At 43.0% G+C, this 24609-nt stretch overlaps 1 protein-coding gene across 1 annotated transcript in view; it reads right to left on the bottom strand.

Annotated features, from left to right (window-relative positions):
* The window catches only part of ALK (ALK receptor tyrosine kinase), a 650534-nt gene that overhangs the window by 446417 nt on the left and 179508 nt on the right, over nt 1-24609 (bottom strand). Inside the window, exon 2 of the mRNA XM_073214828.1 lies at nt 1328-1447. Within this exon, the coding sequence (XP_073070929.1) occupies nt 1328-1447 (120 nt within the window). The remainder of the gene's footprint in view (nt 1-1327; nt 1448-24609) is intronic.

The following is a 24609-nucleotide window of genomic DNA, read 5'->3' as shown; positions in this document are numbered from 1 at the left end:
AATCAAGAAGTAATTCTTATCTGGAATCTCCTGACAACTACTGATCTTACTCTCCCACTGGGGAGGCTTAGATGTAGCAGGAAACATCCCAGCAGAGTATAATCCTAAACTGCCCTAGGGCATTTATTGTTTTAAGTTTGAAAATGAAAGGTATAGTTAATATGAACCAAGACTAATTGCATTATGGATGAAGGACAGTAGTGAGAGGACTATCTCTGTCAGGTGCACTGTAAATTAAAGTCCAGGTCCAATGGAGAGACTGAGTACCAGGAATAGGTAACTATGGCCAGAAGGGAATCTAGAACTCAGTGCTGTACCAGGTTCATAAATACCTAGCTGAATCAGGCCTGAGGAGTGCGTTCCATCCTTGGAGGCCTTATTCATGCATCGTGCACAAGCCTTTATGAATGCCTTCTGTGTGATGGGATAAAGTGGGAAGCAAACACAGCTGAGTGCCTGTCCTCATGTAGCTCATTCTAGAGTAATTCAAGAGAAGAAAAAAGGTCCACTTGAAAATGAATCTGCTCTCCAAACCTACTCTCTCCTCTGCAGAGACCTGGCTCCTATAAGCTATCAGGATAAGAACAGAGAACAAGGAATCCTACACCATGTATATATAGCTTCCTGAGGGCGTCTAGGACAGGACCTAGCAGGCTGAGTAAGTGGTCCCATGAGAAAAAGTGAAAGTATGAGAAGTCTAGTTTTATAGCTAGAGAATTCACTGGTGATCTTATTAAGCCTTTTGCACATGTATAAAAATGGAATGGAATCCAGCCTCCTTACCTCCAAGGTTGTTGTAGAATCAAATGAGCTGAAATAATATTGAGGAACATGTCTGGGTGTCTTTAAGGAGCTGCTCAATATAAGGGAGTCACTTGAAACTGAGAGTCCCAGAAGATCTGTGATCCTCACAATAACAATCCTCTCTTGAGAGATCACCATTGTGTGCAAAACTAGTGAGTTAGAACCCTATATCTAGAAAACCACAGTCAAAATGCAAATAAACATTGCATCTCATGATTGGTAAGGGGATGTCAGCAATATTATACACTGTAAAGGTGGAGGGGGCATGAGATATGGCAGCCGCAAAGCCCTTGGCTTTCTCTAGGATACAAGAATGCAGCTGCCAGTCTGGAGAGGCCAAGCCTGGTAAAGTGGTTTGGCAGAGTTGGGTGCCAGTGGAAGACAAAGGACACAGAAGGACTTCCTCTGTGTGTAAGGGGGCTATGGGTCTCAGAGAGCCATGAATCACAAACAGAAACTCACAGCTTCCTTAATTACAGGATGGTGACTGCACATCACAAATAAATATCAAAAACATACATACCATATCGACTTCGATGAGACAGGAAAGGGAAGGAATCTTTCATTATCCAGGTCAGATTCCAGGCAAAAGACTCGGGAGGAAGAGAAGGCAGGTTTGCTGGTGACTTCAGAGAGCTGTGACCTGGACATAAAAACAAGGATAACACTGAGCCATGTGCTTGGGAAGTGTCTTTCAGCTGTCATTCATATCACTGATGAAAGAATGTTCATAAGGGGTTTTCATGACATCCATTGGAAAATGAGGGGAAAAAGACTGAGCCACTAGTAGATTAAATTGACTTCAGGACCTCAGTGCTCATTGTCTACCAAGGAAAGCCAGATCACAGAAGCCTGAAACCTGTGGCCAAGGCCATTCCAAAGATCTCCAGGAGACAAACTAGAAGCCAGGCTACTTAACAGGTTGGTCTAATAGCTCTGCCATAGTCTATTCTGCCTATAACAATTTGTGCAACTTTATAGAGAATTTCAATTCATCTCATCCCAATAATGCCTCCACTCTACTTTACATTCAGACTTACAGCCTCATCTGAATGTATGCTGGGCTTATCGCCTTACCAATGAGAGGGCTGAAGTTGCACTCGGAAGTTATGACTTTTTGACAATTATGTTATTTTCAAAAAAAAAGCTAGGTGATAGGTCTTCCCATAGCCAAGGGCCCAGGGAGTCACAAAGGATTAATGTTTCTGATTTGCATGAAAGAAAGAAGAGCTGAGAGAAAAGGAGCGAAAGCAGCATTAGTCCTTTGCTTAACAGAACCTCAGGTGGGGCCTGTGTGGTGAGAAGTCATTATAATACATCTACAAATCAAATGAGCACTGTTGTGCGAGTTTACACAGTTCTTCCCAGAAAATCCCCAACTCAGTCACTATTTGCTAATGTTCTATGGCTCTGCAAATCTTTTTGTGTTAAAGAAGGAAGGGTTTGAGAATCAGTTCTGTTTAGTAGATGGTTAAGTAGCAAGATTGAGTGTGGGGAGGAAGGAAGGAAGGGAACTAGGATTTCTTCTGTGGCTTTCATGAGCCAGGCCCCATGAGGGCTCTTAAAACACATAATCTCCCATGGTATCCGCAGTGCTTCTCTCGGTAAGCAAGATCATCCCATTTTATAGATGCAGCACCTGAGGCTCGGAGGATCAAATGATGGAAGCAGAAATCGCCCTGTTATACCTGGCATCAAAAGGTCATGCTCTCCCATTAGTGTGCAGGTCTGCTACTCAGTCAGCCTTAAACCACCTGGAGTGACTTGGTGAAGAGAAAGACGAGGAAGAAGATAAAGAAGAAAAGGAAGCAGCAGAAGCATTTTTCCAGCCTATCTGCTCTGTAGTTTCTGTGACATCACCTCCAGCTGCAGCTCCTCCAGGCTCTCCTCTCCTGACTCCACCCCCTTGTTGTATCAACCTTTCTTCATATGCTGTAAGGAAATAACTGTCCTGGGAGACCATGGCAGCCTTTTGTTTCCAGACCCTTCCATGCTTTTATCCAAGGTGCTGCACTTGGGGAAAGCTGACCCACGTGCCCCTGCAGCTAGAATGGACGGGCATTCTATAGTCTCCTTCCTAAAAGAAAAGAAACATCCCTATCTCAGCCTTCTGACGGTTTGAGTTGAAAGTGCTGGCTCCTGACTCTGCTCCCACACCTGATCTAAAGAGATCAGAATTGAATTGGTTGGTGCCCAGATACACCTTTTGGATAGTATGTCTATAAAATGGCTCAGGAAATGCACTGAGAGGAGTCAGTAGCTAGGCCAGTAAGTTTCGGAAAGAAGCCTTCTTGCGTCACCCTCATATCAACTCTGTTTTATAGATGGGTGATGGGGCTGAAAAGGTGAGGCTTAAAAAAATTTAATGATATGAATTGAGAACATATGGGCCAGGCATTATGTTAAGTGTTTTAAACATGTGATTACATTTGCTTCTTATAACAACCTTGGAAACAATGTGAGGGGTCTGAGGGGCCTGAGAAGACTGACAACCAACAAGGCCTTCCATGTGAGTGTCCTGTAATGGCCCCCATGCAAATAAAAACAGGCATTTTTATGTCTAAGTCATCAGCATAGCTCAAATTTTAGGTAATTTTGAAGCAATAAGAAGATCAAGCCTAAGCAATATTTCCCTGTTTCCAAGGAGGTATTTTTTCTTAGCCATATAGTTTGGGAATGGTATTAACTTCTTCCAGGATGTGAAGTGCCAAACGGCTGGGGCTAGACTTCAGGAAGCACTTATGAATCTAGGAGTAGGCACAGAATGGCAGATGACTTTTCATACGGATGAGGGCCAGGTTATATATTCAGGGATAAAAATAACCTGAAATCATTCGAAAGGAAGGGCTCCAGGGGCTGAGTCATGGCCTGGCAAGGAGCCTTGGACATCACTGTGGGCCATCCCTGAAGACATAAACTTAAAGCATTTTATATTCAAAAAATGCCAATAAGTTGTTGGGCATCTTCAACGATGTACTGGAGAAAAAGTAGACATTTTTATGTTGCCCTTACGGGAACTCCTGGAATTTCTGCCAGCAGTCTGGGCTCATGTGGTGCCCGGGGAGGAGGGTGGAGGGATGTGCTGGAAGAGGCTGGGGTGCCCATGGAGGGGTAAACTGGAAGGACGGGCTTCCTCACCCGAGAAGGTACAGGCCAAGAGGAAAGCAGCCCACATGGATGAAGTTGTTGGCCAAAATCAGAAGCACTGAGCAGAAGTGGATTCTGGTCAAAATTCATAGGATATGTATAAATTTAGAATATAAAGAAGAAAGTACTTCTGGATTTAACAAATGTAGGGAAGGAAAAGGCTCTCTGTCCTTCACATCCCCACCCTGGTGGGAAGTGGGGTTTCTAGCACAGAGGAAAGTGATGTCATGAGAAGCAAGCTATTTAAGCAAAGAAAAGCTTGGCATTTTTGGTGCTTCCTTTTGAAAATGTGAAGATCAGGAGGTTATGGGCCTGACCAGCACAGATACGTGGGGTCAAAGTGTGGATTAAGATTCATTGGCTCAGAAAGGGGGTGTCTCGGACCCTGGAGAAGTTGGTGGGAAGGAAGAGAGAGGGGAAAGTAGGAGCTGGAGCTTCCGGGGGCCCAGGGAAGGCCCACCCGGTGATGGCCAAGACGGCCGAGGTGAGAAAGTAAAGCGACACACTCTGGATTGAGGACATTCTTGATTGGCTACAGTAAGATTGTTTTAGTTTTTTTTTTTTTATGCTATCCTGAGCCCTTTTTAGGCACCACAGGTGTCCAGGAAGAGTGAAATCCCCAATCCCTTGCACTACTTTTCTACAGTGCATCCCCTGGGGTCCTCAGCTTAGGTTCCAGGCTCACCCCTGCAGTAATTCTCTTGCAAATGACCACAGCTCCTTCGCCTTTCCTCCTTCATAACTGTCCTGAGCAGCCAAATGTCGTGGTGGAGGAAGAGGGGAGCACAACAGGAGGAGGAATACACCGTGCTGCTGGAAGTCTCACTTTCAGTTCATGACCATGGACCTCAAGAGGACCCCCAGCACTGCCCAGGAATCCTACTGCGTTCCCTGAGAGGCTCAACTCATCCTCCTTCTCTCTAGCACCACTATTTCCAACTTTCTCTCCCAATTTTCCAATTCCCTCCATTACTCCACATTTTCAGCTAGTGACCTTGTTTCTGATTTCATTGAGAAAAGAGAAGCAAATCTACTAAGAGGTCTCAGTACCTGTATATGCTACCCTCCCTCCTGTTATGACAGATACGCTGTCTATACTTATAAGTAGCAGCTGCCTCTCCACTTAGGGGCTATTCCATCCTTTCTCAAGGAACCTGCTGTTGCAATAGCCTCTCATCCTCCTTTATCAACAACTGCCTCTCCACCAAGTCAACCTCATCTTCAGAAAACAGGTACCATCTTTAAAAATAAAAGAAAAAGTTTCCATGACCCCCACACTCTTCTTCAGCCATTGTCCCATAACTCTGCTCTCCTACAGCTAAATCTCTTAAAAGATTTGTCTATGCTCCTGCCTCCACTTTCTCCTTCCCATTTGTTCTTAAACTCAGTACAATTAAGATTGTCTCCACTATTCAGGTCAAGGTCAATGGTGATCCAAGTTGCAGATACAATGAACAGTCGAGATCCTTATCATACCAGACCTCCCGGTGGCATGTGACCCCACCAGCCCCTTCCTGTATCTTGAATTCCTCACATCTTGGGGGCCAGTGGACCTTAGTTGCCACAGTCCTGGCCTCTGACTTCAGTGGCAGGTCCTCTTTACTCTTCTTTGGCAGAGTCGCCCCATTTTCCAGGCTGTACAAAAGGAACATTCTCCACTTTCCAGCAGCAATTGCCTAGGAGATTTCATGGCTGAATATTGTATTTCATCACAGCGGTTTTAACCAGCTGACAATGATCAATGGCCATGAATTTCAAGTGACCCCAGGATACCAGACCCTTCCTGGAACTCACTAAAGACTCCTGACCAATGAACAAGGGATTTATTTTAACCAAACACATTCAGACTTATGAACTCATTCTCTCCTACCCAGAGCGCTGGTTTTCAATTCGGAATTAGCATGCCACTGTATGCCACTGTATCCTCAGGCTCTATAAACTCTGACTTTCCTTCCTCAGAGAATGACTCAGTGAATTTCGCTTTGCCTGACATGTAAATAAGCTCAGCTGTTTTTTAAGTCTGGGGTGTGGGGTCTTTGTTTTATCATTTGACAGTTGTTTAAAGTTGGAGAGCTTGGGTCTTTTCTCCATCTAAACTCATTCCCCAGGTGATCTCATCCATTTTCATAGCTTTAAGTACTATTTATATACTAATATTACTACATTTGTATCTCTAGGCACAACTGAACAGCAGAATATGTATCCAACTGCCAGTTTGAAATTTCCAATCTATTGCCTGATGAGTATCTTACAGTTAACACATGCAAAATGAACATTTAATGTCCCTCCACCTAAATCCCGGGGGTTCCCCATTTCAGAGAGTGATCACAAAACTCTCCTGGGTGCTTGGGCCAAAACCAAGGAGGAATCCTGGACTTTCTTTTCCCCAAACCCACATCGAATAAACACATATTGACAGTTCTACCTGAATTCCGCCTCTTTTCTTCCCTCCCTTGTTACCTCTCCTCCTGACCATGGCTGTAAGTTCCCAGGTGGTCTTCCTGCTTCCACTACTGTACACTTTCAGATGCCTTCCACACGACAGTTAGACTGACTTGCCAGCCCTGAAGTAGCTGTCACATGTCTTGCCATGGCCTAGCCCTTGAAGTCCTATGATCTGGCCCCTGCTCCTCTCCCTGACCTCATTTCCAGACATGTTTCCCTTGCTCATGAAGTCCAGCCCCACAGTCTGCTCGCTAATTCTCAAACTTGCCAAGCACAGTCCCACCTCAGTGTGTTTGCACTGCTGGTGCTCTCAGCCTGCAAGCTCCTCTCCCCGAGAAGCACATGGTCCTTGCCTGCCTCCATCCAGGCCTCTGCCCAAAATGTCACCTCCTCAGAAAGAACTTCCTCACCGTCCCATCAGAAATAGCACTCCCTGTAAAGTACTCTCTATCCCCTCACCCTGCATTTCCTATTTTTTATAGTTATTTGTCTGTTGTGTATCTCCTGCACTAGTCACTGCTATGTCCCCATGCCTGGCATATAGTAGGCACTCAATAAATATTTGTCAAATGAATGAAACCAGAGCCCTTGAGAAAATTATTAGCTCTGGCACTTGTTCGCTGTTGAACTTTAGGCTAATCACATACTCTGAGGAACCTCAATGTTCCAAAAATGATGATAAGAACAAAAATAATGTATGCCCTCCCAACTCTCAGGGCTTTGTAAGAGCTGGATGAGATAAGTGCATGAGCTACTCTTTAAATATCAGTCATGCCATTCTTCAAGTTTTATGCTTCTATCTCTGCCTCAGAATGCAAAATGAATGGAAGTCTTGGCTCCTTTCCTATATCCGGGCATCTCAGATAAAATGTCCAGAAATCAAAAGTGCTCCCAAAGAGCTGTTTCTCTATTATTCACTAGTTAATTAGTAACTTTGCCAATTATCCATGATCTCTACTATCCCAGTATCAACCCACTGGCAATGTCTCTATTTCCAGTCTTTGTTTCACATGTCTCACCGTGTGTCTATTTATTCCTAAGCCAATGTACGTAACCTAGTGAATGTATTATACTTGCCTCAGTATAAATTATAAAGAGCAATGTGTGCGTGATGGTTATTTACATGAATGCCCTGGGTTCACTAGCAAGAATGTTTTACAAACCTACATCAATAAAATGTAGAAATGCTTCTATTCTAAACACTCCTTGGAACTGTTCCTGCCTTGTCTCATACACATTTTACTTATTTATTTTCCTTCCAACAATAAAACAATCAGTGACAGCCTGCTAGTTTTTCTCCCTTATTTGAAAACACACTTAATAATGCATTCTTTGATAATGATTTTGTGTCACACAAAGTAAAGCTTAATGTGGCCAAATAGTCATACAGATGTCCAACAGTGGTGGTAAGTGGGCACAGCAGGGCTGGATGCATAGGGCAGGCCTCCCCATCTGGGACTGGCAGCCAGAGGGAAACAGTTCCAGTATTCACAGGGCTGAGTCCACACCTGTTCCACCAGAGAACCCTCCTTAGCCAATTTGCATGACTACTAGAGTCAGCGGTGATGCTGAAGTTGTGACAGGCAGTTCATTTAGTCTGAAAAGGCGGAGATGTGACTTGCTGAGAAGAGAAAGGAAGACTTGGCAGATGGGTCTTTTGTCCTGAACACACAGACCTCCCCACCTCTTCTCCAGGCCTGGAAAATGAGGGGGTTGAACAAGCTGCTCACTCAGGGCCCCTCCAGGTCACACAGAAGCATTCTCCATGGTTTGCTTTCACATTTCCTTCCAGATGGCTAATTCAAAAAGGCACTATTAGTGTCAGGGGTGGAATTTGAAGGGAACTAAACGGCACCCACTTCACCTCACCTTTCTCCAAGCCCCACTCCCACCCTGTCAGGCAAATCTGAGCTCTTTCTTTTCCTGAAGGAGAAATGATTATCTCCCATAATATTCACTGGTACCATTGAAAGTTGTAGTTTTGACTTATTTCTTGCCTCTCCCCAAATCCAAAAGGATCCGTGTATTAACTACTGAGTTGATTCAGTGGTGAACTACAGCTGTCAGTCAATACAAGCAGGCATTCCTTCCCAAGAGATGGTATTAAGGAATGTTGAGGGCAATACAAAGGAAATCATTAGCTTGGTCCCCGTCCTTGCAGTGTTGGCTGCCTGCAGGGGACGCGAGACATACACCAGAAAGGGAATCACAAAGAGGTTGCTGCAGAACTGGCTCAAACATGCAAATTTGGAGCCTTCACACTTGGGCCACCACTTAGAATTTTCCACTCAGAATCTTTTCACATTCTATGTTCTCCATGACATGTCAGTCTTCAAACTTTTGCCCAAGCTGCTACCTGCCTAGAGCATCCTTCCTCACCCACTGCTTTCCGAAATCCTACCCTTTCTTAAAGATGCAAACCAAATCCCTCCTTCTCCAAGGTTCCCCATCTACCCTAAGCTTCAGCCCCATCAACGCAGTTGAGTTGGGATTCAGAGTGGCCCAAAACAAAACTTGAACTCAGCCCTCTTGCCTCCTTAACCACCGATAGCTTATTGCCACTTAGGACAGTCATATTTAGGTCATTTATCAAATGTTCAAACTACCCTGGTTGTTCATGACAGTGAAGTATAATAATATATTAACTTCACTCACAGATCTCAAGATCACAGATTAAGAAAAAAATCATGAAAAACTTTTCATAGGGGCTCTTGTTTGGTCTCATGTAGGAAGGAGAACAGGCTTCCCAGGGTCAAGGTCAGAGGCATAGACTCCAGGCATCGCCTGATCAGTTGGGATACCACGTCTATGTGGCCGCCAGTGACTCATAATTCATGGCCAAAGCAAGATAATGAAGGCAGGGTGACATCTGATGCTGCCCCTCTGGGGTTCGTGTTCTAAGCCTCTGCATTTTGGCCTGTCTAGAAATGACCTCAGTGTCCCAAGCAAGATCTTCTGACTGGCCTGTGATTCCTGCAATGTCTCCTCTTGTCCTGGAATCCCTGTTCCAGGTGTGTTTGGTCACTGGTCCTACCAATCTAGCCAGGGTGGACTCACAGCTTTTGGTACAGAGAAGACTACCTGGCATCTATACTAATCCTTGAGAGCAACAGAGAGGGTATCTCTCCCCAGGTGGCCTGATTTTTCACACACAGACACACAAACATATACCCTAGGCCTGAGTGCTTCCATTAGCAGGGCAAAGGGACTATCTGTTCCAGGTGCATTTCTGTGGCTTGCTTGTACTCTCCTCTTAATGAAATTTACTCCACTGTGATCTCAGCCTATTTTCTCCCCCCCAAAATATGTTGACTAGAATAATAATAAAAGGAAGACTTTGAACTGCCACCAGGCCTTTCATCTTATGATCTCAAAGAGCTTTACCAGGCACTAAATAATTAATGTACTGCATGCAACACAAAGCCTGAGCAGCCTGGAAAACCAAAGGACCTTTCTCTTTTGGAATGAGGGAGTGCCTGTGGTGACAACTGCCCACCCGTGGGCCCAGCAGTCTCTGGGTGGGTTGGACAAGAAGCTACAAACTATCCAGAAACACCTGGCTTTTCTCTTGATGTGATGTTTCAAGTTGGGAAGTGACAGTACAGAGGAGTGGATACTAACTTCTTACCCAGTCCCCAACTACTTACACAGTCCCCACGGTCTTTGACTCACTGATCTCTTTTGGAGCAGTTCACTTCTATAATCCTTACAATTGTCCTGTGAGTTAACCCCTTTTAAAGACGAGACGACTATCCTACCCAAGGTCACATAGCTAGTATCAGGATAGGACATACCATCGAAGACCCCTGATACACGAACCAACCAAAAATGCCACTCTCCAACACAGACCTGTTGGTGATTATGTTGATTGCCCTGGAGAACAGAGACATTGAATTAAATACAGCAAGAAGCTGATCAGATCACAGATGCCAGCAGCATTCTCCTAACTGAGGATGACAGAATCCCTTCAGGTCAACCAGGAAAGTGACCTAGAAACACACACTTCCAGTCGGGCAGCCAGCAATCCAGGTCCTCCAGCTCAGTTAGCACTGTTTCCATGGCAACCACCATCAGGTCTAATGCTCGGCCCTTTACATGGGGTTTCAGCTGGACTAGGGAAAGGATATTTGGGAAGGGGGTAGGAGAGGAGCTCTACTAACTTCTAGCCCTTTCACTCTCTCTTTATCTACTTGTCACCCCCCTCATTTCAGGAAAAAGTGCCTATCCTCCAGGAAACCACACTTCAAATACCACATTGCTCAGAACAAAGACCTCCTGTCCATGGCTCTGCTCCTTCCCAGAGACTGGAAACAGGATGCTCTAAGAGGCTGGTGTGCTAGATGGAGACCTGGGTTCCTAGGAACAGTAATGTTCCGGCACGACCTTGGATAAGCTACTTATTTGGAAGCTTTGTTTCTCTGCATATAAAACAGAACTCATCATGATTTTCCATCCAACTTTAGGGACGCTCTGAGAATTAATGAGACAGTGTATACAAAGCCCTCAGGCTCTTTTGAAGGAAGATATACTAGAAATCTTTGTGCTGTTACCAAGGGGCATTGTCATGATGATACATTTTAAAACATTCTTCACCTGTATTGCTAAAATAAACTCAGCTTGTATTAAAATAAATACGCCAATAGCCTGATTTGCTTCTCCCTGTCCTGATGCTGCAAGTCCTTTTTGTTTCCATTCATCTTTCCGCTGTGAGTGACAGTGGTCAGTGTTACCCTTGACCCCTCTGCAGAGACCCAGGGTGAAAGAGTGGGGGAGAACCGTAAAGACCATTTATCTATGTCTTACCATCACATATACCAGGAAGATGAAACTCAGTTACAGCCAATGCTTTACTCAAGGTCATCTCATTAGTGAAAAATAAAAAATCTGATCTTCTGACCCTTCATTCTGTGCCTCTCCCAACCACAGCAGAAAGTAATAAAGAAAGGAGAAAGGGAAAGAAATAGGGGGACATGTATTTTTGCTCTCTAAACCTTTAAACTGCTGTTGTGCAATGCTCTGGGACTAAAAAGAAACTAAGGAAAAAACCAATATTTCGTGTGTGTGCCTATTTTCACTTGCAAGCCCTGTAGTGGGTGTTTTACAAGCATTGTCCCATGCCACAGTTTTCTGAATGGAAGATTATCATCCCCAACTCCAGTGAGGTCTCTGGGAGTCGGAGAGGTTAAGTAACTTGCCCAAGGTCCTGGAGCAAACAAAAAAGGGTGCAAGTAAGATTAATTAATTCAATGAATATTTACTGAGCATCTTCTATGTGCCAAGCTCTGCCCTTGGCAGTTAGGACACGTTAGTGAACAGAATTAAACATTACCCCCTTAGAGCTTACAGGTTAAAGAGCTTAGAGTGTGGTGGAGCAACTGCCAGCTGTCCAACAACCTCACAAACCCTTGTACCATCTCAACTTTGATATATGTTGTGAAGGAGAGATATACATAGCCGTGTGAGAAGGTATCAAAGAGGGACTTGACTTCATCCTTAAGGTCAGCCAGGAAGGTCACCAAGAAACACACCTTCAGTCAGAGCAGCCACTCTCCAGGGCCTAAAACTCAACCAGCACTGTTTTCATGGTAACCCCAGGCCTGATACCTGCCCCTTGAGATGGGGACTTGGCTGGTCCAGGGAAAGGATGCTTAGGATGAAATTTTTCAGAAGCCCAGCAGTCTGATGGAGGACATGCTGAGGACAAAACCTCATGGGATGAGAGCCTCAGAACTCAAACACACAGGCACACACCAAAGGGAAGGGCTGTGTCCTGGTGTCTAGGTTCTAGGCACCCTCCCTGTAGAAGACTGACCAACAGACTGAGCATCAGAGAAACGGTAGGAGCATGACTGATAGAACAGGGCAGTCTTGCAAATGGGGTGAGACCATTTTAGGTGGCAGTTCTAAGTCACCTTCCTGGTTGACCTGAAGGAAGTCTCATACTCGGTTAGGAGAATGCTGCAGGTATCTGTGATCTAATCATTTTTTCTGCTTTTAATTCAATGTCCCTGTTCTCCAGGGTGATCCACATCCTCTCCAAGAGGTTCTGAGTTGGATGGTGGCAGCACTGGTTGGTCCACACAGGAGGGGTCCTCAGGAACACCTCAGCTTTCTTGGTGGCAAACAAGAAGCAGGTATCCTGGACTGAGATGGACTTGGGCTTGAAATGACCTCTGCCCTCTCTGGCCTCCCTTGCCATCCCACTCTTTTTAGCTAGTTAACTCCACCCATCTACTTTAGGGCCTCAGCCAAAGCATTGGTTTCTCAGGCACTCATCCCCTGGCCTTCAGGGTGAAGTCAAATGAAGATGCATCATTTGTTGCAGGTCTGAAAACTTAATTACCTTCTGGAGAAGTGACAGGATGATAGTGCCCCTGGGACGGCTCTTGCCGCCCTCTAGCCCCTGATGACAAACCCTCACCGTGGCCCAGGCCAGCATGATCCAAGCCTTTCTTTCTCACCACCATGATCTTTTTCCCCCCGGGGTTGTCTCCTCCACTTGCCCCTGTGCAGCTCACCACCATGTTTTATTTTGCTTTAAATTTTAAGTGAACAGAGATGAGGTGAGGGGCAGCAGGAAGACAGGGAAAAAGAAGAGAGAGGAAGATGAAGGAGGAGACAGTAAAGAGACTGAATGAACAGAAACAAAGAAGAGAAAAAAAGTGGGGAGGGAGAAAGAGAAGTCATCTGATACTTTTCACTATTTGGAAGTTACCAAGAGAAAGTTATTCAAAGTACCCTGTAAGAAGACCATAAAACACCCTGGGGAAAACATGAAAGTCAGGCTGCCACCACACGGACGAGCACCCTGGAATTAGCTGCCAGAGAAATGTCTGGAAAGAGGAAATTCAATGGCCCACATTGCTGTCTCTTCCCCCTTCCTCCTGGCTTCCACCGTCTCCAAATCGCCTGGCGCTGAAAGCAGAGGCAGTAATTTGGAGCCAGCAAGTGTGAAGGAATGTCGGAGCTGTTATTTGCCTTCATGCAGCACATCCTGAGTGCATCTATTAGAAATATAATTTAAAATACATTTTCAGTTTCACTATAGAAAATCTGAAAAAATCAGGAAGTTCTGAAGAAGGAAATAAATATGACCCATACCTCCAGCATCCAGAAAGCCAGAGTTAGCATTTTATGGTATATTGCTTTGTGACTTGGTTTTCACACACTTACGAAGATAGCATTTGGCTTACGGCCTACTGAGGGGGAAGGGCAGGAGAGAGTTTCTCTCCACCTGTGAGATCTCTTTCTGCAGGGCAAGAGAAGTCATTCCTGGAACCGGCTGGGGGGTCAACACCAGTCAGGTCACACCCTCAAGCACAGATGCTAAAACCATGGAAATCTGAGATGCTCTCTGCCCAGGGTATAGGCCTGCAGTTAAAGAAAACACAGGCTCAGAGGGAGCAAAGGCCAGTCTTTAGCAGAAGGCCATCCCTTGGTGTGGGTGTAATTGGGAGCAGTTGGGACATAAATGCAGCTAGACCAGGAGAGGCAGGCACACAGCTAACCTGCCCTCAGCACCACTGGGAAGAAGCGCAAGGAACTTCTACTCTGGCAGATGCCTTAAAGAAGTCATACGAGCCAACGACTATAAAAAATGTATTGTTAGTGCTTGAACCTAAATAGCAATTCAGTACATTAATTTCATGACTTGGGAATTGTTTTTTTTTTAAGTAGAATTCTATCCTAATCTCAAAGGGACAGCTAATGAGGGTAAACTAGAGAGAGAGTCCTATCTCTCTGTGGCCAGTGACACACCAACAAAGGTATGGCAGCTCTTAAAGCCCCTTCATGTGCATTCAAGCCTTTGGTCCTCACAATGGTCTTGTAAGATAATTCAAAAAAAATCTCAACTTACAAAGGAGGAAAATGAGAATCAAAGAGGTTAAGTCAGTGCTTCCTAACCTTTCTTCATACCTTGGCACACAGAGGAAATGACAATTTTTGTATGGTCCACCGGAATAAACAGAAGAAGTGGCCTACAGTTCAAAGCAACTGTTCCAAGAGTTTCGGCCACTCCTGGTTGCAGAGTGCTGAGAGGCTCAATAGTTCAGAATCTCTACATGCCAGCTGGCCAACTGTAGCACATGCATGACCATGGCACAATGCTGGGGGAGGAAGTTCTGGGTCAGGAGTTACAGTCACATTGTTAAAAGCAACAGAGAGCACCATCACCCTACATCCTGCCCTGGGGATATCTCAAAACAGGAATAGGGATGTTTGCCCCAGAAGAATCCTGGGGCATACTCTGTGAGCAACCAGGAAAAAGAGCAGGTGTGTCTAACACTGTGTCATCACCCACACAAAGCAGGTAATCCAGGTGAAGAAGGGCCTTGAAGTTGGACCTGATGGAGCCATACAAAGTTCCCTTCAAATATTCATAATTGCTGAGAGCCTTCACTAAAGAAAAGGTAAAACTCAGCTCCTTTCTCTACTCTGGGAAATTCAGAAAATAATTTCACAGGATAGTTATTGAATGGCCAAAAAGTAATGATTACAAATGACTGCGTTAACTGCTGTACATAGCTTCATCTGTCATCATACAGAGACTTATCAGAAGTCTCATCAGGATTTGTGGCTCATCGTGACTGATGGTATTTGCCGACCAAGACGGCCTGGCTCCCTCCCTTGCCCCTTTAATCATAGTGGCAGAAGGAGCCTTCTAAGGTTTGAGCACAGACTCTGAGAAATTGCTTTCGGCAATGATTCCAGGAGTGGCTTCCAAGATGATGAACTCTTTTTCTGCAGGTGACACTCTATCCCCCCAAGACTTCCCAGGTCTTGCTGTCATTGGCAATCTGGGCAACACCAGGACATGATGGCTGCTAGCACCAGGTATAGAAGAAACTAAGCTTTCTAGCATGCTGAATAAAAGGTTATATTCAATATGAGTGGTTTATACTCAGTTACATCAGTGTCTATACAACATCAAATGTCCAGATAGAAAATAAAAATATTTATTCAATTCCCTGAATATCTCCAAACATCCAAAGGGAAACCAAAAGTCTCTGTTCTCATCAGGATAATATGTATGCCCTGTATCAGTCCAGCCAAGGAGGAGCAGTCAGGACTGAGCACCAAAAATATTTGAAGCAGGTGAGTGAAACATGAGCTAATTAGGTAACACTACTTACATGGCTTATAATTGTGTATAAAGTATATGTATAACTTTTAGGGAGGTTCTGTCAATGACTTGGAAAGGTGTTATAGGAAAGTGAAGTCAATTTCCTACTAATTGCTCACACTCAGCAACAGATTAGCAGTGGGTGGGGAGGAGAGGCATCACTCTGCCTTGGGCCTTGCACACAGGGTAAACACTGTGTGTGTGCATGTGTATGTGTGTGCAGGATGCATCCAGAGAGTTCTGGAATGCCCGCATCCATGAATACTGCCGCAGCATATCATGACCTCCATAAATGCATTACCACAATAGGCAGAAAACATCAAATCACCAAGTGACTGGAGATCACACCCAGCCTAATAGTGTATAAGACTTCCAAATTCTTACCTCAGCAAAATGACAATTCATTACATATCGCAGAATTTGGAGTCACTTGCAAATAGTAGAAACTGTGACTACTAAATCTGCCACAGCTGAGAAGCTGCTGTAGTCAGAATATGAAAGTTAAAGGAACGCAACCAGATACAAAAGCTACTTTTCCAGGTACACTGGGATTCACTGGGGGTACACTGGAGTTCCAGATTCTGAAACAGGCAGAAGGCATGAAAGAAATGTTAGCACAAACCATAGAAATTCTATCTGTGGCTTCCTCACTATATTTGTAGATCTGCAGATTTCCTGCTGGAGATAAGTTGCAATTATGTCCACACAGGTTTAATTAACTCACCCTTCAGGTGAAAAGATTTGACAAAGGTATGTTTGTGGGTCGCTGATTGTTAGGGAGACCCCCCAAAGACACTGAGGTCCTGACTCTGCAAAGTGGAATTAAGCAAAGTAGATATAAGGTCAACAGAGAGATGCTCAAGAATGTGAAGCCTGCCAGGGAGGGCAAGAAGGAAGCTAGGATGTGTGTACAAGGAAACCTTCTCACAGAGCAAACAGGAAAGTGCAAACACCAAAGAGAAAGTCGCACACTTGGCTGATAGGGCTTTCACCCTGCAAGGGGAGCACAAAAGAGTGACCCAGCAGGGCTCTCCGGAGGTCATGCAGGAAGTACAAGCAGGATCAAAGAGGGGAAAACCTGGTGTCTCCCAGCAGAATGAAATGGTAGCCAGGACCTCTCCCAGCTTTGCATTGTCATTATTTATAGAGATCTGTGGTAGGAGATGCCAGTTTATAAAAGAGGCTGTAAACTAGATTAGGAAGAGGAGGCCAGATGGGGATTCCCAGATGGTGCCATATCATCTTGGGATTCAGATCATGGCCTTAGTCATCAGGCTGACTGGAATCAACTCACAGCTCCAACACCTGCTACCACCAGAATGATCTCAGGCAAGCTATTTAACTTCTCTAAGCTTCACTTTCCTCACCTGTGATGTGGGAATAATAATAGAACCGACCTTAAATGCTTGCCTTGAAGATGCCATGAGAAAGTGCTTATGAATCACTTAGCACAATGCCTACCATGGAGTCACTATTATTAAAGTAAATAAAGGAAATTCTGGTCAAAATCTGGACCCAGCCATTAAGAGATCAGAGAAGAATTCATATGGTCCTTATAAGGAAGCACATGAGATTTTCATGGAGCATGCAAAGAAAATCCAGACACAGTCACATGGGTGGGGCAGTTTTCAGGGGTGTGCAGACAGTGACAGGAGGGGCTGACAGGGCTGTCCCAGGAAAATATGGCGATGGGAACTTGAGCATGCAGACCCCAGCAGACCAATGGCCAATATCAGAGAGGCCAATCGTAGAGGATGTTCTGAGGCTTATAAAGGGTGGAGAATGCCAGACACATTGTCAATCTGGGAACCAGTAAAACATAAATTAGGTTACCAATGTGAGTACCCTGCATGGAAAAACAAGTTAGGAACCCAGTTAACAGGGAGACCTGGAAAACAAGCAGGGGGACAGGACACAGGATCAATGCTGGACCCAAGTGTCATCTGCCTTCTGATCCTGGACTATATCAGAGCAATCTGTGATTTTTATATTCTCCCCTCACCCACATTAAAGCCCAGACAAAAGATGCTGCAGACAATCTCTATCACCTTCTGGAAGCTCTCTTGGAGCAATCGTGGAGAATTCAAGTCACACCAGAGACAGGAGATTGGCTAATGTTCTCATTAATGGGAAAAAAAGAACTGAGTTCAGGGACCTTAGACTTATAAGTTTACAATGCTCTCTGGCAAAATTCTAGAACAGGTAATTAACCATATGGCTTCGAAACATTTAGAAAACATACTGATCAGAGGGAGACAAAACTAGTTCCTTAGGAATAAGACATGATAGACTAAGGATAGTATCTTCACTATCAAAAGAGCAATCCAGCACCCCCCACCAAGAAGAGGAACAGAAGTACAAAAGAAAAACTCCTATAAATTAAATAGATCCTGATCTCTCTCTCTCTCTCTGCCTCCCTTCCCACTCCCTCCCTCACTCCACCATACACCCACACGCAGAAATACAAACAGCTAATAAATACCTGACAAAAGTTCAACCCCAACAGTAATCAAAGGAAAGCCTATTAAGACACTGAAATACTACTTTTCACTTAATGAATTAGGAAATATTTAAAAATAATTTTTAATAATCTGAATGGTTTAATTTAAATTTAACTTAAAATAACTTTTAAAATAATTATTATTAACACTGTTAAGTGGCAACCAGAGAGATTATTTTATACATTCTGGTAGGACTATAAGTTATAAATTTGTTACTTCTAATAATAATGTAATAATGGCTATAATGAGTGCTTGCTATGTATATGCCTCATTTTATTTATCACAACCTTATGAAATAGATATTATCTTCAGTTTGCATATGAAAAATTTAAGAAGATAAGAGGTTCAAATGCCCTAGACAGTCTGATTCTCACATGTCATCTGGGGGTGGGAGGATGAGGACAAGAGGAAAGGTGAAAAAGTCCCACAGGTGATTCTGGTTTGGACATAGCTATCTATCCCCCAGCCGAGAATAACAACATTGCATTCATTATACTGTAGATAAGTGTAGGTAAGCAATTTTGGCAATATTTAGAATCTTAAGAGTGTGCATACCACTGATGTTGATTCTATTCTAAGGTTATGAAAATGTTTGTGAACAATCCCACTCTTTAGTAATTTATAATAGTCAATGCTATCTCAATTGGAAACAAATATCTTGTAAGAGATGGAATGATTAAAATAATGGTAGTAACAGTAATTATAGTAAGAATTTTTATTACCTGCTCAACATGTGACAGGTTCTAGTTCAAGCTTTATTTGAATTGCTTCATGTATTCTTTACAGAAACCTTAAAAGACAGAGATTATAATTATCCCCATTTTTCATGTAAGGAATCTGAGCCACAGAAAAATTCAATAACTTGGCCAAGATCACAAGCTAACCTGCTGCAGCATCAGGACTAGAACCTATTCAATCTTCCTCCAGAATTTTCACTATTAACCATCAAACTCTATATATTTATTTCCATGATTAAATGTTATGGAGCCATTAGAGATAATGTTTTCAATGAGTTTTTCATAACATGAGGAAATATTTACCTTATATGCTTGGAAAATTGCATATATATAGTATGATCTCAGCTATGTAAAAACTATACAAAGAAAATGCCTGGAAGGAAAAATACCAATTAACAGTAATTGTCTTTGAATGGTCTGGTTATGAGTCATTTGTTTTCTTTTTTATACTTTTCTGAATTTTTCTAATTTACAAAAATAAACATGTGCCTTTTCTTAATCCAGGGTGAAAAAAAAAGAGGCAGGCAGTCATCCTCATACCAAATCACCCTTATTTCCATTTTGACAGTGTATTTTAAAATTTGACAAAGTAATGTGTTTAGTGAATTAAGAAAAAGAACAAACAGCACAAAATGTCTGGACTTATTTCCTGTATTAAGTAACTAAAACAAGACCAGTATTAAGCCTATGTACTACTGGTCAATTTCTACTCCCTTTACCCTAGTATCTAACAGAGTGCCTTACGCAGTTGTAACTTTCGGCAAATGTTTGCAGAATGAGTGACCTTGTCCTGCTGAATTTTTTTTTTAATCAATGACAAGTCATGGAAGAACTGCTTATTCAACTAATAACTGATGCAACAAAAAACAAAGTCAAGATTTGAAATTATCTAAGCCAAATTCAGATGATATGTAATAATATTCATTCAGTTTCCAGAGTATCAATTGTTTATGTATCACAAGTCTTAAAATGATTTATCCATTGATTTGCTAATATAATTCTAGAAACATCCCAAGGAAACAACTAAGAATGTGCACAAGAACTTAGTCCCAATGATGTTCCTTGGTAACAGGTAAAGATTAGAAGCAATTAGATCTGTAACAGTAGATGATAGATAGGCTGAATACACTGTGGGCATCCTTAAAATAGAACATCATCCAGTGAAAGGATGTTGTAGGAATTTATTTATTGACTAAGAAATATTTTTGTAATGTTATATAAAAAAAGGTTATAAAACAATACAAACAGTGTGATCCTAATTTAATTAAAACACATAGCTAGTAAATAACTAGAGATAAATGCATAGAATACAGATTAGAAGGTGATATATTAAAATGTTAGCAGCGGATATCTTTGCATGGTGTAATTATGGGTAGCTTTGTGTTTGTATTTTTTCATTATGCTCCGTTAAATGTGAATTACTTTTTCAATGTAAAAATATCTTCTATACAGCTATAGAATGTGTTTTGGGGTGTTGCAGTTGTTGCTTATTTTACAAAATAAAAGGGGGGTCTGGATATATGATTGCCCTAAGCTCTTATATAACTAGTATGTAGCATGGCAGCTAAAAAGACATTAATTCCAATCTTAAGTGACACCACTAGCAGCAGAACCTCCCAACTACAGGAAGCAGTGACTCCCCTGGGCTCTGCAGGGGGCAAAGCATATTGATAATACTGCATTCAGTTCTTGCCTTGTTTTAGGAGAAGAATCAACAAGCCAGGGAGTCCAGAACAAAACAAGCAGGTGGCTGGACATGAGCAAGATTTGCCCAGAAGAGAAGAGTGTCCTGGGAGGCATTATCACTACCACCCTTCCCAACTTGTCTGTTTTCTTTTACATAATCCTCCCTGAGTATCTACCCCTAAGACACATCCTGGGCTAGTTCCCCAGAATAACGCAGGATGTCCGCATGGAGGATGCGAAATAGTTTGAGCGGGAGTTGGAATGAGACCCAGAAGGAACAGGAAGGCCCTGATGAGAGCAGCTGAGCTAAGGCGACAAGGAAACAAGCGCAGGAGGGGGAAAGGTCCTGTTACGGAAGGAGTTCCAGCAGCAGCAAGGTAGCAGGGCAGCTTCAGCAATAGCTTGTAAAGTGCCTCAGGTCAGCGAGGAGCTCATATTATACTGCACCTATTTATTTTTCATCAAATACTACCTGACTTGGGAGCTGCAGACAGAAAACTGAGTCTCACACTGTGGCCCTGGCCCATAAGGAGCTTGGAGCCTGTGTCACTACAAAAAGAACAATCAAATGGATTTTGCTGAAAAATAAATGACACATTACACATTTACATGTTCTTTTTGCAGAAAAATCATGCTCAAATTCTACGTGTCATTACTTTTTATCATAAAATAAGTTTCCATGTTGATGTCCTGACAGCATAATTTAGCTCATGAGCCCACTGGGCAAATTCTTTAACTGGTGCAGTCATAGACTATTTCATCGTCACTCCAGAGTTACAGGGTGGTGATAATGCAGCTCATGGATCAATCCCTGCTCATATTTAGTGGAGGTTGCCCAGGTTTTTAAGACCAAGAAAATTTTAAGGTATGTTTTGAGTATATAGATCTTAGGGCTTTTCAACATGGGGAAAGGATATCAAATGAGAAATTGAAATGATCAAATGGGGACTATTGAAGGGAGACTCATTTATCTTCTATTGGGATTGAATTCATTAAAGACTGGTCCTGATTTAGAGCTAAAACATGGTAAGAACACCATAAGTCATTTGCCTTTCTTAATAATTTGAAACTTTATACTTAAAGTTTCATAAAACTCAAAATGAAATGTTACTAAGTGGGAACATAGAAGGATATTTGCTATTGATAACCCAAAGCTAAAAATAGCAAAAAGGTCATTTCTGAGACATGTGATTTCACGGGTGCACAAAAAAGGGTAGATAGGATATGGTTACATATTTTGGAAAGTTTGATAAACCTAGATTTACTTTTCCATCCTACCACTTATTAGGTACATGACTGAAGCAGATTAATGAATACATTTGCATCTCAATTTTCTCATCTGTTAAAAAAATTCAATGCGGATGAAAATTCTGCCTTATGTGATTATTAAAAGAGACTTTATGAGGTGTGTATTGTGAATGTCAAGCACATTTCAATGCCTGCTTTAATGCAAGTCTCCCCCCACCCCATTAGAATCAAGTTATTGGAGGACAGCACAGGTTTTGACTGCAACCAGTGATTCACAACATGGCACTGCAAGGAACTCTATTCATCACATGTGCCAGGTGCCTGAGATGAAACTAGGAATGTAAATAAAATGTCAAAACATCTTTCAGTACGTGGAATGAAGTTCTTAAAAATGCATTTGTAATGTCTCTTTTATCACGTTTATTTCATCCAATTCAGCAAACATTCATTGAATGCCTACACCATCCATATTCATTCTCTAGTTTGGTAGAACTTCAGAGAGCTATTGCTTTTTGATGTGAGGTCCAACACTGGTGTTTCAAGTCTCTCATTCTGTCATTGACAAGTTTTCTATCCTCAACTTGGTGGGGCCAGTTGACTTGACTATTGAGCTCCATGCTGGTATAAAGGAGTTCTATCAGCTTCATCAATGAACAGAAAGTAATGCTTTCCATATAGTAAGAGATCAAACACTTATTCACTTTAAAAAAGTAAAAAAGAAAATTAGGGATGGATAAAGGGAAGACAGGAAGAAGGAGGAAGTGAGGACAGTCGGTACACAAATAGAGGACAGTCAGAAAGACAAAGGGACAGTCAGACGGAGGGCTAGTAGACTGACAGAAAGATTGTTCTGTTATCTTCTTGCTCTCTTATATGTTGACTGTGACAGTTCTTATCCACTTCACAGGCTATTGAAACAAACATCTCAAAAATGAGAGAAAGCATGAGACTTTAAGTGATACAAACACTGGCAGTATTAAATGTCAAAACAGACCAATCATAAACTATATTTGATTTTTTAGAATTCCTATAATGTGCATACTGAAGCCATTAAATGTTCTCAAAAAATAGAGCAAGAGCTTCTTTCTGAGCTTTCTAGTTGAGTAGCTTGGTTATTAAAGCTAATCAGCCCCATGTCCTCCCCAGTGACATTCATCTAGTCATTGTGAAGCTCATAGCGTCCAAGCTTGACCCCTCTCTTAGAATTAGAGAAGTATTCATGTGATTGTTCCAACTCAAATGCCTATTTGGCCTCCATCCTCTTATAAAAGTCTCTGGGGCAAGTTGAAGGCATCATACAGACAGACGGAATTGGATTCCAGCTGCATAGCTCCTACACAGCCTCAGAGCGACTCCAGTTCGCAAGGCCGAGCAGTAACGTGACTGGGGCCAAAGGGGTTGGAGGAGAAGCAGGGCTCGGGAGGAGAATCACTCACCCAAAGTGCTGGGACTCAGCAAGTTTCAGATACCCGTGACAATGAATCCAAATATTTTTGCAACAGAACTGAAATCTGCCTCCCATATCAATGAAAGGATTAGCCTCCTTCTCTCCAATGATTTTACTGCCTTTGGGCTCCCTGGGGACTTGGAGAGAATCTCTACCACCTGACAGGGCCTGCATGACTATGGATGAACTGGGCAGGGAGGTTATTTTGCCCAGGGCCCTCTTGCTTGGAGGGACTGCAGGGCCAGGTTCAGTGTGTAAGGTGTCATCTTTAACCCTAACATGGCACTGCTGACAAATACCTGAAGGGCAAACACTCTAAACTGCTTTTCCCATAGCAGGTATGGGCTAATATGCTAACCCCTCACTTGTGATCAAAGGCCTGTGTTTACAGGCTGCCTGACCTCAACCGAGATCTGGGCTGGAGCTGAGAGGAGATGGGCAGCTTCGCCTCTGTTACAGATTGTGGGCAAATTGCTCCCTGGCTGTAGGTCTCAGTCTCTGCATTTGTAATTAATATAAAGGGGCTAATTGCAGACCCTTCACCCAGCTGGAACTCCAAGGCTGGATGTGGATCACTTAGTCCAGTGCTCTAATTGACAGAAGCCCACAGCCACAGCTCAGAGCCAGAGACTCCAGGCAGGACACCTCTGACATGTCAGATCTGACCTACCCTCTCATTCTAGCCAGGTGAGCAAGGATGCCTGGGGTTGCAATCTCAACTGAGATTTCACCACAAAACTGCTATTCCCTTCCTTTCTTTTGCTCTAAGACAGAGCATCCCAGAGCAAAAGCCAACCCTACACACAGCTGCAGTCCTCACCAGGGTGACAGATGTAAAACCCAACTGATGAAAAGGGTCCTTCAGATGCTGGCCATCCTTCAATTAAGGACTCAAAACGATGAGCATCTCTTGGCACTTTGGAAACATCTCTGCCAGCATTACAGTAATGGCCAAGCTCTGGGTGGTAGAAGGAAAGGATATCCGATATCCTGGGGATAAACCCAATCTCATCAGCCTTAAACAGACCACCACCACCACCACCAACAACAACAAGAAAAAACCCAAGCTGTGCTCTTTCTGGGCTCTCAGTATTAACTTTCCTGGCACTGCGTTTCATGATCTGCCTATCCATGGGTAGGGGGCAGGGGCATAGAAAACCAGACAAATCCATTCTCCCATATTGATATTCCATAACCTAGCTGAGATCTCTAAAGCCTCTACAGTCTTTTATTTTTTATTCCAAAGCTTGTCCAGAAATTTCCTTTAATTAGAAAAGTGTCTCCTGTTTCATCTAGAGGTATGATGTTCAACATGGAGACCTGGTTTTCAAAGCGACCCATTTCAGGCTGGCTTTTTTCATCAGAGGAGCCTAGCCTAGGACAGGAGTTAAAATACACAAGACAAGGCAGACTCACCTCAGTGGTATGAAATTAAACAATAAATGAAGGAAGGAATAGACTTCAAAAGAA

Source organism: Manis javanica, chromosome 1, assembly GCF_040802235.1.
Source record: "Manis javanica isolate MJ-LG chromosome 1, MJ_LKY, whole genome shotgun sequence".
In the NCBI taxonomy this organism is placed as follows: Eukaryota; Metazoa; Chordata; class Mammalia; order Pholidota; family Manidae; genus Manis; species Manis javanica.
This window is presented reverse-complemented; position numbering and strand designations above follow the sequence as displayed.